This window comes from Rana temporaria, chromosome 12, assembly GCF_905171775.1.
Source record: "Rana temporaria chromosome 12, aRanTem1.1, whole genome shotgun sequence".
Lineage (NCBI taxonomy): Eukaryota > Metazoa > Chordata > Amphibia > Anura > Ranidae > Rana > Rana temporaria.
Genome location: NC_053500.1, coordinates 9,970,136 through 9,988,088, shown reverse-complemented (window position 1 = coordinate 9,988,088; position 17,953 = coordinate 9,970,136). Strand labels below are relative to the sequence as shown.

General features: G+C 48.8%; 1 protein-coding gene across 3 annotated transcripts in view; it reads right to left on the bottom strand.

Moving 5' to 3' along the window:
- Positions 1–17,953, bottom strand: part of NFATC2 (nuclear factor of activated T cells 2) — a 162,511-nt gene that overhangs the window by 43,657 nt on the left and 100,901 nt on the right. For all 3 annotated transcript variants that reach the window (XM_040330962.1, XM_040330961.1, XM_040330960.1), the window contains exons 7-9: positions 16,301–16,356; positions 15,732–15,858; positions 8,498–9,151 (exon numbers count right to left, since the gene is read on the bottom strand). In XM_040330962.1, the coding sequence (XP_040186896.1) occupies positions 8,498–9,151; positions 15,732–15,858; positions 16,301–16,356 (837 nt within the window). The remainder of the gene's footprint in view (positions 1–8,497; positions 9,152–15,731; positions 15,859–16,300; positions 16,357–17,953) is intronic.

Here is a 17,953-nt window from a genome sequence, read left to right as displayed (position 1 = left end):
CCCCCCCCAAAAAAAATTGCGCCCACATCCATTATTTTATATCATGGTAACTAAAGTGGACCCATAATGGCTCTATACATGTATATAGGAGTATAAAAAGGACCTGTTATGGCTCTATTCATGCAATTAACCCCACAGTGGAGCGGAGAGCGGAACGGGAGGAGCGGTCGGGCGGCAATTAGCCCCACAGTGGAGTGGAGCTGGCGGAATGGGATGGTGTGCAGGCAGGAAATTTGCTGCCCCCCTGAAAGTGCTGCCTGGTACAATGGTACCATCGGGTCCCATGGTAGGGCCGGCCCTGCTCTGCTCTGTAGTAACCCCCAACTCTGCTGATCCTCTGCTCTGTAGTAAAACCCAGCTCTGCTGATCCTCTGCTCTGTAGTAAAACCCAGCTCTGCTGATCCTCCTGTTTAGTAGTAACCCCCAGCTCTGCTGATCCTCTGCTCCAGTGCCGGCCCAAGACATTGTGCTGCCTGATACCAAGAATGAAATGCTGCCCCCCCCCCCAAAAAAAAAATTGCGCCCACCAAAATGCCCCCACATCCATTATTTTATATCATGATAACTAAAGTGGACCCATCATGGTTCTATACATGTATATAGGAGTATAAAAAGGACCTGTTATGGCTCTATTCATGCAATTATCCCCACAGTGGAGCGGAGAGCGGAACGGGAGGAGCGGTCGGGCGGCAATTAGCCCCACAGTGGAGTGGAGAAGGCGGAATGGGATGGTGTGCAGGCAGGAAATTTGCTGCCCCCCTGAAAGTGCTGCCTGGTACAATGGTACCATCGGGTCCCATGGTAGGGCCGGCCCTGCTCTGTAGTAAAACCCAGCTCTGCTGATCCTCTGCTCTGTAGTAAAATCCAGCTCTGCTGATCCTCCTGTTTAGTAGTAACTCCCAGCTCTGCTGATCCCCTGCTCTGTAGTAAAACCCAGCTCTGCTGATCCTCTGCTCTGTAGTAAAACCCAGCTCTGCTGATCCTCTGCTCTGTAGTAAAACCCAGCTCTGCTGATCCTCCTGTTCAGTAGTAACTCCCAGCTCTGCTGATCCTCAGCTCTGTAGTAAAACCTAGCTCTGCTGATCCTCCTGTTCAGTAGTAACTCCCAGCTCTGCTGATCCTCAGCTCTGTAGTAAAACCCAGCTCTGCTGATCCTCCTGTTCAGTAGTAACTCCCAGCTCTGCTGATCCTCTGTTCTGTAGTAAAACCCATCTCTGCTGATCCTCCTGTTCAGTAGTAACTCCCAGCTCAGCTGATCCCCAATTTAGTAGTAACTCAAAGCTCTGCTGATCTCCATGCTCGGTTGTAACTCCCAGCTCTGCTGATAACCCCTGCTCGGTAGTAACTCCCAGCTTGGCTGATCCTCCTGTCCAATAGTAACATACTGCTCTGCTGATCCTCCCATTTAGTAGGAACTCCCAGCTCTGCTGATCCCTCAGCTCAGCTGATCCCTTCCCCCCCCCCCTTCCTCTCTATTAAAATACTGTCATCAGATCAGGAAGTGAGGGGAAATATAACTGAGCCTGGGATAACAGTACAAACCCAACACAGCTCTAAGGCCCCTTTCAAACTAGATCGACTTGTCATGCGACTTGGGACTGCAAAATCGCAAGACAAGTCTTTCCCCAACGATGTCCATTGAGCACCGTTCCTATCTGTGCGACTTCAAAGTAGTCCCTGCGTGACTTTGGTTTGACTTGAGGTCCATAGACCTCAGGCATGGCTTCAAGTCGCGTCAAAGTCGCGCATGTCGTACAAGTGTGAAAAGGGGCCCAACTCCTCATCACTCACTCCATCCAAAACTAAGACAAAACTTTTGGTTGGACCTATGCTGGCAGCTCTGCTTGTTATTCAGTCTAATTTATTACAATTTCTGAATGTACCATCTTTGGGGTAGATTCACATACGCCGCCGTTACTTGAAATTTGCGCCGGCGTAGCGTTACGCCGATTCTCAAAGGCAGTTACGCTGAAAAAATAGGCTTCCTCCACCGACGTAACTTGATTGTGACGGCGAAGAATTGTGTGCAATATAACTTTGGCCGCTAGGGGCGCTTCCGTTGTTGTCGGCGTAGAATATGCTAATTTCCTAGATACGCCGATTCACAAACATACATGCGCCAGGCGGGAGTTTTTTACGTCGTTTGCGTTAAGGCTTTTTCTGCGTAAGGCTGCTCCTGCTATAAGGAGGCGCAGCCAATGTTAAGTATGGACGTCGTTCCCGCTTCGAAATTAGAATTATTTACGTCGTTTGCGCAAGTCGTTAGCGAATAGGGCTGGACGTAATTTACGTTCACGTCGAAACCAATACGTCATTACGCCGTACTTGAAAGCAATGCACACTGGGATATGTACACGGACGGCGCATGCCCCGTTCGTAAATCACGTCAATCACGTCAATCACGTCAGGTCATCACATATTACCATAAAACACGCCCCCTTTCCCATTTGAATTACGCGCGCTTACGCCGGCCCCATTTACGCTACGCCGCCGCGACTTACGGAGCAAGTGCTTTGTGAATACTGCACTTGCTCCTGTAAGCTGTGGAGGCGTAGCGTAAATACACTACGCTGCGCCGCCGTAAATTATAGCGTAGCTACCTGAATCTACCCCTTTGTTGACCATTTAATTTATTTAGGTGCCAATGTGACACGGATAAGAGCGATAGGGATAGGTGTTTTCAGACACTGGACCCTTCAAGTTACCGTCCAGGCAGGGCCTCACTGAAAATCTCAGCAAGCATGGCAACCCAACCCACTTCCTAAGAGTTCTCCGGGTTCCAAGCAAAGGACTAGGAGAGTCAACATTCACTGTTCCAGAAAGAGAAGTGTAGCACAGCATAGACATGCCAAATGACTGAAGGCCACGGAACACAGATCATCGAGTCATTCTACAACGGCTCTGCGTTATTTTTATTTTCAGAAGAAAGGGACTCTTATAATCTGCTGGAATGTTACGAAGCAGACATGACTCCGGGCCATCGGCTATCTTTACTGCCATCACAACAAAATGTTTAATGCGCTTTAACTGGCTCCATATTGGCAGTCCAAGGCTTGGCCAGTCTTAGGGACATTCAGATACAGAACGGTAAAGTAGTGGAAAATACGCGCCTAGATCTGAAGCTAATACTGTGGGATCTAATGTTTCACTAAGAACAAAAGGGAATCTACAAGAGTGAAGGAGCAATGATGTCACCCAAGATGGAGGTCCGGGAGAAAGGGAACATACAGGGTATGACTGGCGCGCTCATGTTTTCCTACCTCCCAGAGACAGAGAACGTCACCTTCTCCTCCTCACAGACAAACCTGCACCATTATTATATCATATCCCCAATTACTAAGAAATGTACACCATGACAGCACTGAGGTGCCGATAGGGACATCGTACAGCAGCCGTGGCCAATCAGCCTCATAGGAGACCCTTTGCTCCTCCAATGAGTTGGAGACGACATCATTCACGATTGTAATCAACTGGTTAGAACACTGCAAGAAATATGTGTTATTGATCTAAATTCGATCAAGATATTATAGTTATACTCCTAGGAAGCAACTAAATACACAGGATAATACATTACATATATGGGAACTATATGGCCTGCCAATCAGGGGCAGCCTGTCCATTAAGGGCGCACGGGCACCGTCAACCTCCCCACCCCCCTGGCCATCGCGGCCTCCCCTATCCATGCATCCGGCCCATTTCATTCCAAGGCGGGGGGGGGGGGGGGGTTGAAACACAGATTAGAGCCAGAGGCTCCAATATACGGTGGCCTCGGGTCGCAGAGAGTGCGCTCCAAGACCACCCAGGTGTGTTACAACAGCAAATGTATATTCTCTGTCGTAACTCGGATCCTCCTCCCGGCCAATCAGGAAACAGGTTTTGACACCGGTCCCCCGATTGGTTAAAAGGACAGGCAATCCTATAGGACGTGTAGAAGGAAGAGGAGGAGGAGGGGAGGAGCGGGAAGCCGCCATGGAGGAGAGGAGGAGGAAACAAGCCGCTGCACCATGCTGCCTGCCAACTGCCATGATAGGGTAAGTACCTACCAGCAAACAGCAAGGGGGTGGGTGCCGCTTGAGGGGGGGGGGGGTGGTTGTTTGCCGATCCCCGGCTTCTGTGAAAGGCACATCGGTCCTGAAGAGAAAGAGGCACAGCCACATCATCTGTGCCCAGCAGTGTATCTCAGTGCCACCTATCAATGCCCACCATTTCACATATGAATGCCCACCAGTGGTGCCCATCAGTGCCTCATAATCAGTGCCACCTAGCAGTGCTGCCTCTCAGTGTCAACTACCAGTGTCCATCACTGCCCATTGCCACCGCCCATCAGTGTCACCTATCTGTGCCCTTCAGTGCCACCTATCCGTGCCCTTCAGTGCTGCCCATCAGTGCCCATCAGAGCAGCCTATCAGTGCCCATCAGAGCAGCCTATCAGTGCCCATCAGAGCAGCCTATCAGTGCCCATCAGAGCAGCCTATCAGTGCCCATCAGAGCAGCCTATCAGTGCCCATCAGAGCAGCCTATCAGTGCCCATCAGAGCAGCCTATCAGTGCCCATCAGTGCAGCCTATCAGTGCCCATCAGAGCAGCCTATCAGTGCCCATCAGAGCAGCCTATCAGTGCCTATTTTACAACAAAATAGAAAAAATATCATTTGGTTACAATGTTGCATGACGGAGTAATTGACATTCAAAGTATGAGATTGCTGAAAGCTGAAACTGAGTCTGGTCAGGAAGGGGGGTTTAATTGCCCGGTAAGCAAGTGGTTAAACGTGGTGCTACAGGGCCCATTGAAAGCAATAGGCTGAACTCAGATCAGTTTGGACCCCCGTGTGCAGCAAGACCCCCAAAGATTGGTAGCTGCAGAAAAATGTAGAAAGAAAGGCGCATTTGGTGTCCTGGAATCTACACATCACAGAAAATCTTGGGAGGTCCAAAGTTTTTGCTCTTCTACATTCTCAGAAAACAATCTTTGAGCGAGAAGATGGTAAATGATTAGAAGTTTAATTCCCCCGTTCCCATCAAGAGAGACGCCACAAGCCTGCTGGAAGAACACAGACACCAGCACTCTACATCCCAAGCTGGACCACAACAAAGAGACACCAGTGTGCCCGTCACTGTGCCCGTCACTGTGCCGCCTTCACAGTATGTGGCCTGCAGCTGTGTGTGTCCTTATCTGTGTCTAAATAGATGATTTCATCGAAGGGAGAAGGAAATATGGAATGAACCACCCTATTCTTCTATACACCGTTACGCCTTTGTACACATTGGGGGGTTCATTCACTAAAAGCTGGTGCAGCTCTGCACAGAACCAATCAGCTCCCAGGATTTATCAAAGCTTAAGGAGTAAAAAAAAAAAAAACACCCCCCTCTGGGGATCTATGTACATTGCAGGGATTTTAACAACAGTGGGGTAGATTCAGGTAGCTACGCTATAAGTTACGGCGGCGCAGCGTAGTGTATTTACGCTACGCCTCCGCAACTTACAGGAGCAAGTGCAGTATTCACAAAGCACTTGCTCCGTAAGACGCGGCGGCGTAGCGTAAATGGGGCCGGCGTAAACGCGCGTAATTCAAATGGGGAAGGGGGGGGCGTGTTTTATGGTAATATGTGATGACCTGACGTGATTGACGTGATTTACGAACAGCGCATGCAACGTATTGGTTTCGACGTGAACGTAAATTACGTCCTGCCCCATTCGCGAACGACTTACGCAAACGACGTAAATAATTCAAATTTCGAAGCGGGAACGACGTCCATACTTAACATTGGCTGCGCCTCCTAATAGCAGGAGCAGCCTTACGCCGAAAAAGCCTTAACGCAAACAACGTAAAAAACGAACGCCGGGCGCACGTACGTTTGTGAATCGGCGTATCTAGGAAATTAGCATATTCTACGCCGACAACAACGGAAGCGCCCCTAGCGGCCAAAGTGATATTGCACACAATTCTACGCCGCCGCAATCAAGTTACGTCGGTGGAGGAAGCCTATTTTTTCAGCGTAACTGCCTTTGTGAATCGGCGTAACGCTACGCAGGCGCGGAATTCAAATTACGTACAAAAGGTATGTGAATCTACCCCAGAGCATATTTTTAGCACTGATCACTGCATTAGTGTCACTGGTTCCCGCAAAATTTCAAAAGTGTCAGATTGTCCACCGCAATATCGCAGATCCGCTATAAGTCGCTACTTGCCACCATTACCAGTATAAAATACAAATTACAGTATACATCCTATAGTGTAGACCAGGGGGTAGGCAACCTGGGGGCCCTCCAGCTGTTGCAGAACTACAAGTCCCATCGTGCCTCTGGGAGTAATTGTAACTGCCAGCCTTGCAAAAAATCTGGGCATTTGGGGTGGGAAACGGACACACACCACCCGATCCAGGAACCTGATTGGCCGGGTATAACTGCCATTTAATCCGGGTTGGTTTTTATCTTCCTTCCTCCTATTCAGCAATGGCAGAAAGTAGCATGTCGCATTTATCGCGCCAACGACGCATCTTTCATTTCTGAGCGATTTAATTCCAGCCTGACTGTGATAACACGCTGTAATGACAGAAAATCCCCCCCACATCAATAACCAAAGCCACTTGCTGCGGCCAATCAGAATTCCCCATCTGCTTCAGATGACGGGCCAGCATGGAAAACGCAGGGTGCAGATTTCAGGCTACAAAGCATTACAAATCAATGTCGTGTTCCTAAGGAAAATCAGGACCGTTAACCGCGGCGTGACAGCGAATCGCATTGCTGAGAGATTATAGATTTCACTCAGTCCTACCCAATATATTCAACAAGTGGGGGGGGGGATTTACTAACACTGGAGAGGGCAAAATCTGGCCGTCCGCACTGCTGAATGTCGCTCGGTTGCTGAATCGGCATTACTGACACTTGGTGTATTGGCACTTAGATCCTGTGTGCCAGGACTGTCCGTGATGCCACAAACAACCAATGAGATGCTGCCTGTTATGGACAACACAGACACTATATTTTAAATCAGCGGTAAGCAACCTTTTCAGGAGGTTTAGATCTGATTTGGAAAAAAAAAATCCTTCCATCCCCCACAGTAGTGTTCTCTGCCCCCCTTTCACATCATCATCCCCCCCCCACAGTAGTGTTCTCTGCCCCCCTTTTACATCACCCCCCCCCCCCCCCAACAGTAGTGTTATCTGCCCCCCTTCACATTATCATCTCCCCCCCACAGTAGTGTTCTCTGCCCCGCTTTCACATCACCCCCCCCCCCCCCACAGTAGTGTTCTCTTCCCCCTTTCACATCATCATCTCCCCCCCTCACAGTAGTGTTCTCTGTCCCCCTTTCACATTACCCCCCCCCCAGTAGTGTTCTCTGCCCCCCTTTTACATCACCCCCCCCCCCCCCCAACAGTAGTGTTATCTGCCCCCCTTCACATCATCCCCCCCATAGTAGTGTCACCTGCCCCCCTTCACATCATCCCCCCCCATAGTAGTGTCATCTGCCCCCTTCACATCACCCCCCCCCCCACAGTGTTGTCCTCTGCCCCCTTCACATCACCCCCCCCCCCCCCACTCACAGTGGTAATCTCTGCCCCTCTTCACATCATCCCTCCACACAGCATTGTCCTCTGCCCCTCTTCACATCATCCCTCCACACAGCATTGTCCTCTGCCCCTCTTCACATCATCCCTCCACACAGCATTGTCCTCTGCCCCTCTTCACATCATCCCTCCACACAGCATTGTCCTCTGCCCCTCTTCACATCACCCCCCCATAGTAGTGTTCTCTGTCCCCCTTCACATCATTCCCCCTACCCCACAGTAGTGTTTGTTCTCTTCCCCCTTCACATTATTCCCCCCCCCACAGTAGTGTTCTCTGCCCCCCTTCGCATCCCCCGCATAGTTGTGTCTTCTACCCCCCTCCCCCACAGTAGTGTCCTCTGCCCCCCTTCACATCAACCCCCCCCCCCCAGTAGTGTCCTCTGTCCCCCCTGCAAATCACCCCCTCGCTGTCTCACTGTAGTGCCCCCTGCCCCCCCCCACTAGTGTCCTCTGCCCCTCCCCCCCAGCAGTGTCTTCTGTCCCCCCCACATCCTCCCCACCCCATGCAGTGTCCTTTGTTGCCCCCTTACCCACTGTAGTGTCCACTGCATTTAGTAGTAGCCCCCCCCCCCCCCCACACACACACCAGAGCAGTGTACTCTATCCTTTGCCCTCTTCACATTCTGCAGAGAAGAGCGGCAGATTCTGGAGGAAAGACCGGCAAGGCCGTGTTCGCGACCTACCTGTAGGCTATCCCAGTTTTAGACACTTTTATATATAAGGTAATACATATTTAAATAAAAGACTGAAAAAAAACAATGATTGGGCAGTGTAAAGAGGACAGATCATAAGCAAAGAGCAGTAACCAATCAGATGTAAGACAATATCTAATTGGCTGGCATACTTTGCAGATGATCCTTCCCGCTTGCCCTTCTACATAAGACCACAACATGCTGTAAAATGTGAATGGCACAACCAGTAGGATCTTACCGTCATCCAGATACGCCTGGTCCAGGTTCTGCTCCTGCTTTACAGTGACCCCAGAAGGTGAGATTTCCTTCTGCTCGGCTCCTGGAGGGATATTTTTCGGAGGCCTCTGGTTGCTGGACTGTTGCTGGATTACGGTTGGGTAGGAACTGGGGCTTATTCTCTGTGCTTGGCTGGGCCGCGACAGACTAGGAGCGAAGTCGGAGCACATTATGTGCTGAAACTCCTGGTGGCTTCCACACCTCATCTGGTGATTGGTGGGGGAATAATGAATGACTGGAGATGGCTGTGGGTTGGCGGCTGAATGGCCAGGAGAGCCGGCGTGGACGAGAACTGACCGATGAGCCTCGGGGATTGCGATATGTGAGGCCACCAGGGGAGGCTGATGGAAGCCCAGCTGGCTGGGGCTCATACTTTTGCTTCTCTGGTAGGCAGCGGCTGATGGACTTTGCTGCGGATATCGAGAATCGGGCGATGGAAGACCGGGTCGTACTTGCTGGCAGGAGATCAGGTTGGCCACCAGGCAGGATGGAGAATCATTATTCATTGGATGCTGGGAGTAGTAACTCTGCGGAACAGACCCCAAGGCGTTGTGTGCACTGCTGGCCACTATAGGAGAATTGTATTCATCAAGAGGTTCTGTTTTAATGGATGGAACTGAAATACAGGTAGAAAAAAAAAAAAGGTCTATTAGTATATAATCTAATAGAGGAGGCGGAGCTTCCTGACATTACAAAGGTGCCAGGGAACACGTCTTTGTTTATAAAAGGCTAAAACGTTATAAATCACCCGTATTTGTAGAATGTGGTCTACCACATCTATACTAGAACTTCTACATCACTGACATAGAAAAGACCCCTAATAGACAAAAAAACACCAGCCCTTGTTCCCAATGTATATATTATACCTTTTTTGTTGTTAGGTTTGACTTTATGGATTGTTTGTGCTTGTCAAATCTATATACCGTATTTATCGGCGTATACCACGCACTTTTTTCCCCTTAAAATCAGGGGAAAATCATGGGTGTGCGATATACGCCGATCCCCGCTGTCTCCGACATTGTCCGAGCCGAGCCGAGTGTACTGCGCACTCGGCTAGGCCCGCAGCCACGCGAGAGGAGCAGAGAGTGCGCATGAAATCCGGCTCTGCACAGCGCGCCAAATTTAAACACACAACGCTGCAACCCCGGGCAAGGTGCGGATGGACACCTCCAAAGCCGCAGACGGACACCCACAAGGCTCGACGGACCCCGCGCAAGGCTGCAGACGGACGCCGGACAAGGCCACCGACAGACGCCGGGCAAGTCCGCAGACGGACGCCGACAAGGCCGCAGACGGACCCCGCGCAAGGACGCAGACGGACGCCGGACAAGGTCGCCGATGGACGCCGGGCAAGACATCCAAAATGTACGTTTTTTCCCTAAACTTCCCTTCTCAGCTTGGGGTGCGCGCGGTATATGCCAATAAATACGGTAGTAATTGATTTTATTTTAATTTCAGAATTCGGGAGACCAGATATAGTGAACCAGATATAGTGAATGCAGGATCCTGGGGAGAGCAGATATAGTGAATGCAGGCTCCTGGGGAGACCAGATATAGTGAGTGCAGGCTCCTGGGGAGAGCAGATATAGTGAATGCAGGCTCCTGGGGAGACCAGATATAGTGAGTGCAGGCTCCTGGGGAGAGCAGATATAGTGAATGCAGGCTCCTGGGGAGAGCAGATATAGTGACTGCAGGCTCCTGGAGAGACCAAATATAGTGACTGCAGGCTCTTGGGGAGACCAGATATAGTGACTGCAGGCTCCTGGGGAGACCAGATATAGTGACTGCAGGCTCCTGGGGAGACCAGATATAGTGACTGCAGGCTCCTGGGGAGACCAGATATAGTGACTGCAGGCTCCTGGGGAGACCAGATATAGTGACTGCAGGCTCCTGGGGAGACCAGATATAGTGACTGCAGGCTCCTGGGGAGACCAGATATAGTGACTGCAGGCTCCTGGGGAGACCAGATATAGTGAGTGCAGGCTCCTGGGGAGACCAGATATAGTGACTGCAGGCTCCTGGGGAGACCAGATATAGTGACTGCAGGCTCCTGGGGAGACCAGATATAGTGAGTGCAGGCTCCTGGGGAGACCAGATATAGTGAGTGCAGGCTCCTGGGGAGACCAGATATAGTGACTGCGGGCTCCTGGGGAGACCAGATATAGTGACTGCAGGCTCCTGGGGAGACCAGATATAGTGACTGCAGGCTCCTGGGGAGACCAGATATAGTGACTGTGGGCTCCTGGGGAGACCAGATATAGTGACTGCAGGCTCCTGGGGAGACCAGATATAGTGACTGCAGGCTCCTGGGGAGACCAGATATAGTGACTGCAGGCTCCTGGGGAGACCAGATATAGTGACTGCAGGCTCCTGGGGAGACCAGATATAGTGAGTGCAGGCTCCTGGGGAGACCAGATATAGTGAGTGCAGGCTCCTGGGGAGACCAGATATAGCGACTGTGGGCTCCTGGGGAGACCAGATATAGTGACTGCAGGCTCCTGGGGAGACCAGATATAGTGACTGCAGGCTCCTGGGGAGACCAGATATAGTGACTGTGGGCTCCTGGGGAGACCAGATATAGTGACTGCAGGCTCCTGGGGAGACCAGATATAGTGACTGTGGGCTCCTGGGGAGACCAGATATAGTGACTGCAGGCTCCTGGGGAGACCAGATATAGTGACTGCAGGCTCCTGGGGAGACCAGATATAGTGACTGCAGGCTCCTGGGGAGACCAGATATAGTGACTGCAGGCTCCTGGGGAGACCAGATATAGTGAGTGCAGGCTCCTGGGGAGACCAGATATAGTGAGTGCAGGCTCCTGGGGAGACCAGATATAGTGACTGTGGGCTCCTGGGGAGACCAGATATAGTGACTGCAGGCTCCTGGGGAGACCAGATATAGTGACTGCAGGCTCCTGGGGAGACCAGATATAGTGACTGTGGGCTCCTGGGGAGACCAGATATAGTGACTGCAGGCTCCTGGGGAGACCAGATATAGTGACTGCAGGCTCCTGGGGAGACCAGATATAGTGACTGCAGGCTCCTGGGGAGACCAGATATAGTGACTGCAGGCTCCTGGGGAAACCAGATATAGTGACTGCAGGCTCCTGGGGAGACCAGATATAGTGAAGTTTACAAACACTTTAATGCTAGGACTAAACAGAGCTGGATGCAGAAGAATAGAATAGGACTTTAGTAACCTGGTGTTGAGCACTCTCCTTGGTGGGGTAGGGTCCTGAATGGAAACAATTCAAATGACCCCATGCTCCAGTGTTAACACCAATCAGGAATAAACATCTCAAGAAATGGCAGATCTATTTTCATTTGACTCTAATGTTTAAAAAATAAATAAAAAAAATAAAAACTGCCAAATATGTCTTTGAACAATCCCGAAAACACAAGAAGAAGACCGGCTTCCTGCTTTTATGAGAAAATGGATTATGAGGTGTAAAACATGTAAAGTAGGGATAACGGCTCTCTGCGGTGAGGAGACCACTTTGTTGGCTGCACTTTGGAAAGGTCTCGTAGTCAGGTCCTGCCCGAGTATTGATTGCCTTGTTCTCTACAGAGAGGAAACTGTCTTTATGTTTGACATAATAAAGGATTGTGTTCAAATCCAATAATTCTAGGAATCCTATGGAGGTAAAACCAAAGTTAAAGCCAGACTCCAGGCATACATATAGTATATGATGGGAGCGTTTTACCAGCCAAACGACTGGCAAATTGTGTCCAGGAATGATGACCTTAATCTCCTTGACTATTCAATCCAGCTTGGTCACTTCCCAACCTGTGATTGGAGAGTGAAGGAAAAGAAGCAGAACCCGAGAAGGTTATCTCCCTCCTCCCATCATGTTCCTTCTCAGTACATGTGCTGTAAGCCGGCGATACATGGGTCAAATTTCGAAAGAATCTTTCGTAACCAAGAATTTAAAGTCCAATTTCGCACCATTAGTGGGCCGCAGCAATGGACGATTTTCCTGCAGCTTTCGAATTGGAGTGATCGGGCATGTTGGAAATTTTTTGAAAAAAGAACAAATTTCTAATCATTGATGGGATAATCTTGCGAGAAATCGAAACCGAAAAATAAATGCTCATGGGGGGGGGGGGGGGGTGACCTGGAGAGGAAAGAAGATTCCCGGCCACAAAAATAATTTTCTGTAGGAACGTGAAAATGAAGGCTTGGTTGGTCACATTTCGAAATCAATGGTGCACCATCAGATTACAAAACACACAAAGATTTGAAATACATTTTGCTCGGAATTTAACCCATGCATTATGGTCCTGATCCAACCTCTCCTAAGTGGACTTCTATTTAGGAGGTTACAAGATTCAGGTGTGTTCTATTAAAAAATACATTTGAGGATATAGGGCCAGATTCTCGTACTTTTCCCGCGGCCATAGCGTAAGCCATTTACACTACGCCGCCCCAACTTACTGGAGCAAGTGCCGTATTCCTCAAGCACTTGCTCCGTAGTTTGCGGAATTTTTGTTGGCGGTTCTATACAGTAGTACCTTGGATTATGAGCATAATCCGTTCCAGAAAAATGCTTGAAAACCAAAGCACTCGTATATCAAAGCGAGTTTCCCCATAGGAATCAATGGAAACTCAAATAATTTGTTCCACAGCTACTGCTTGTCTATGCAGTACCGCATGTGGACAGAGGTGGGGGGGGGGGGGGGTGCCAGATACACTTGGAAGCACTCAGAGAAGCTCAGAGACCACTCAGAGAGCTATGACTAAGCACTAGTTTCTGTGCGAAATGCGTCAGCAGTCAGGTTTTATTTTATTTTGCTGTGACTTGTAGTGCTGTCCTTCTTTTCAAAAAAGGCTACAGCTTGTTCAGAGTGCGGCTGTCCAGAAACAATCTTTGTTCCTGCTTTGCTAAGTGCATTGCCTGCACCTGAGTTGTCTGCAACGGAGGATATTCATCTGGGTTCCCACCTGGAGCGGCTATTCCCTTTTCCACCACTCAGAGGCGCTCAGAGAAACTCAGGAATGGAGTGTTTCAGATAGCTGGATTCAGATAGCTTTACGCCGGCGTATCAGTAGATACGCCGACGTAACTCTGAATCTACGCCATCCTAAATTTAAGCGTATTCTGTAAACCAGATATGCTTAAATTAGGCTAAGATACGAGCGGCGTAAGTCTCCTACGCCGTCGTATCTTAGTTTGCAATATTTACGCTGGCCGCTAGGTGCCGCTTCCGTTGAGTTCGGCGTAGAATATGCAAATGACTAGATACGCCGATTCAGAAACGCACGCCCCTCTCATCCTCATTTGTTTGCGTACGGCTTTTTCCGGCGTAAAGTTAGTCGAACAAATAGCTGGCCTAGTCAATGTTAAGTATGGCCGTCTTTCCCGCGTCGAAATTTGAAATGTTTACGTCGTTTGCGCAAGTCGTCCGTGAATGGGGCTGGACAAAATTTACGTTCACGTCAAAACCAATACGTCCTTGCGGCGTACTTTGGAGCAATGCACACTGGGATATGTACACGGACCGCGCACGCACGTCGGATCACCAATTATTTACATAAAACACGCCCCTCTCATCCTCATTTGAATTAGGCGCGCTTACGCCAGCCCCATTTACGCTACGCCGCCGTAACTTAGGAGGCAAGTGCTTTGTGAATACAGCACTTGCCTCTCTGACTTACAGCGGCGTAGCGTAAATACGATACGCTACGCCGCCTGAAAGATGCGCCGCCCTACCTGAATCTAGCTAAGAGTGTTTCAGAGTGGTTTCGAGTGTTTCCAAGCGTCACCGGCGCCCCCGAAACTCTGGCCAAATGCGGTACTGCACACCTCAGAGGCCTGGGAATCCTGCTCGTCTTGTCAGACAATGCTCGCAAACAGAGTCAGGATTAAAAAAAAAACAGCTCCTATTCCGAAACGCTCGTAAAACTGCGTTTTTCGCAATCCGAGGTTTTACTGTATTTATATATAAGTACCTGTAATAAAAATTCTTATAAAAAAAGAAAGGGATGATGTTCCTAGGGTTGCCACCTGATCCCTTTAAAACCGTACACATATAAATGACACAGGTTCTGTGGCTGATTAAGGTGGTAAATAAACTGGCTTGGTGCTTTATTTGCCATAAATCAGCTTCAGATGTGTTGGGCTTTAAAGGGATGAGATGGCAACCCTAGATGTTCCATGGCCTAGCTGAAAGTGGAAAATCCCTTTAACCCCAATCAGATCATGGTTGTTGTAGGTCTTTGTCAATGAATAATGAATGAATTACGCAATGAAGTCTAATCGTCATACAATAAACCGCATGGAGGTGAAGATACCACTACAATGAGTGAAGGTTCTTTGGGGTCACGAGTTTCATGAATCAGCATATTTCACCGCTGCCATGAATCATGATGTGAAAGCCGAATGACCAGCAATCTACAGTAAAGCAAGTAAATGTTAAACCACCAAACTCATATACATGGACGGGTGACTCACAAACCAAACATCTACCCAACAATCAAGTCATCTGTATTTGGTACTGAAGATACGCAAGAGGATGAATTATCATTTTTACTCATTGCCCTCAAAAAGAACTCTAAGGAAACCAATAAAATACACCAAACCAGCAGAAAAGGCTCCGATTGGCTGTTTAAGAGGTATGTGTCACCCTTGTGCAATGGGGGCTGCCATGTTGTAGGCGTGACTTGAGTTTTGAGAGGCTGAAGCCTAAAAGGTATTCCCAGCACCGTAAAGCACCGAGTTCCTTGTAAGTCACCCAGGTAAATACTTCTTCAATTTACAGAACAGCTACTGTCCTTCACTGCGAAATATGGACAGAAAGGAGCTCTGCCACATGACAAAAATGACCTTGTGAGAGGCCTAAAATAGAAGAGGCGATACCTACTTCCAAGCAACAGGTTAGTTCAGGGGCAGTAGCTGGATCTTTATATCAATGCTATTGAAATTGTTCTCCTGAAACTGATGGGACCCAGAAGCTAAGGTGACCAGATTTTTAAAATGAAATCCGGGGACATATTTGTTTTTACTAGAAATCAGCGACTCTCTGCCCGTCGCTGCCACCGCCTGCGCCCCACAGCCTGTCAAGTCTTACTCTCCGGGCCCCGGCTACTACTGGGTGGGGAGGCAGCTTCTGTTTTTAGGTCTCTCACAAGCTCACCATCACGTGATGCATGAAATAAAAAGTTTTAACGTCAATTATCTTGGCAGTCATTGTACCTACCTGGGTGGTAAGTGAAGTGCTGAGCCTGGCTCCTTTTCCTTTTGCCATTTACAACATTGAAGTTGACTTTCACCGGAGAGGTGATGTGCTTGTTGCGGTATTCAGGGACCTCCACGAACAGCATGCTCTGAAATGAGAATGGAGATTGGATGCAATCAGTAATCCAGGGGTAGATACAACTCAATCTCATACATTTTTTATAAACACTTTCCGTAGTTTTTATTTTTTGTATCTTAGACTGATAAACCTCTCCACTTGTGGTACATTTCATGGTCAGAGGGCTCCTTCTTTGCCAAGTTGACCCGTCACTCAATGCAATCCTCGGGTTCCTGGGCAGCAAGATTTTTTAAATCTTTTTAAAGCATGAGACACTTCATGCTCATAAACTGTCTTTTTTAAAAAAACTAGGAAAACAAAGGGTTTGATGCCCTTAGGAACGTGCGATTTGCACACAAACTACCGATCATCCCTGTTCATCATTTAATAGGATTACGGATGTGCTCTTCTGCAACTCATTTGGTTGTCTATCTTCCCCATCTCAAAGTTTTGAACTCGGTTATTAAACTTACTGGCTGACTTTTGTCTTTATCCACTGTTGCCTCGGTCTCCCAAATCTGCTGGCCATCTAAAAACACAAAAACAGAGAACATTTACTCGGTGCTTTGAGCAGTATACAGTTGATTAATTATGTTAATCATTTTTTAAAGGGGTTGCAAAGGTTTGTTTTTTATTTTCTAAATAGGTTCCTTAAGAGCCGGTTCACACAGGGGGCGACCTGTCAGGCGACTTAGCCACCTGACAAGTCGTGGTCTGCTCTATTCAATGGAATCGTTCTAATAGGAGCGACGCAAGTCGCTCCAACTTAGAAAAAGGTTCCTGTACGACTTTGGGGGCGACTTGCATTGACTTCAATTCAGAAGTCATTTTGCAAGTTGCCTCTCAAGTCGTCTTGAGATAGCCTTGCCGATTCGCCCCCAAAGTCGTGCTGCCTGTGTGTGAACCGGCTCTTAAGGTAGTGCATTGTTGGTTCACTTACCTTTTCCTTCAATTTCCCTTCTAACTGTTTTTTTTCTTTGTCTGAATTTCTCACTTCCTGTTCTTCCTGGCTGGGGGTTAGTAGGCGTGCTCGCTCCCTCCCTTGGGACTACATCTCTCTGGGGAGACCTGTAAACAGCGACTCCCCACAGGGATGTAGTCCTGTGATGGTGCTGATAAAATATCTATGTTATCTCTCTCTTTTAACCACTCAAATATTGTTATTTTCTTTTCTTCTTTATTTCTTTCTTGTTGCGAGATTATATATATATATATATTATATATGTGTGTGCGTTTTAGTATTCATGTAACAAGATAGAAGTATTTTCCTTGACTAAAAATATGACAGAGGTATTCACTCCTTATTCAAAAAAAGAGGAACAGATGTTCTTTTCACTCTCTCCTTTTCCTCCCATCGACTATGAAAAGATGGCTGCTGAAGCTCTGGAATGCTGCCTCGTGTAAAAACAGATGTCGACATGAAAAGAACCATATACAGATGAACCAATCATATACACACATATGTGATGATGTTTGCTTATGTCCCTTTGCTTATATAAGGGGCTGTGACCCTGAATAAACCTCTGCTGTTGGTGAGAGAGAGCTCACACTGACCAGTGTGTCCCAGTGTGATCCTTTTTGCATGCATGCATTCACATCACCTTGAATTTGGGTCAGAGGCAGAATAGAACATATATTCTGGTATTAGGCCGGGAATAAATCTATTACAGTCCCAAGGGAGGGGGCGAGCACACTGACTGCGTCTCCCCTCAGGGATGTAGTCCCAAGGGAGCGGGCGAGCATGCTGACTGTGTCCCTCTGCAGGGATGTAGTCCCAAGGGAGGAGGCGAGCACACTGACTGCATCTCTCCTCAGGGATGTAGTCCCAAGGGAGGGGGCGAGCACGCTGACTAACCCCCAGCCAGAACCGATCGGACAATGTCTCCCTGCAGGGATGTAGTCCCAAGGGAGGGGACATGCAGGCCATTTCATGTGGTCCTCGTACCTCTCCTGCAGCTGCAGGAGAGCTCCAGCCCTCCTCTGGTCAACCTCCAGACCCCTACTTTCTGCTTTTTAAGCAATGCATCCAGCTTCTTCCCAGCAGCAGCATAAGGAAAGGAAAGGGGGGGGGGGGGTCACTGTGATGCAAGGGAGAGGACTCAAGGGGACTCCACTTCTGATGGTGG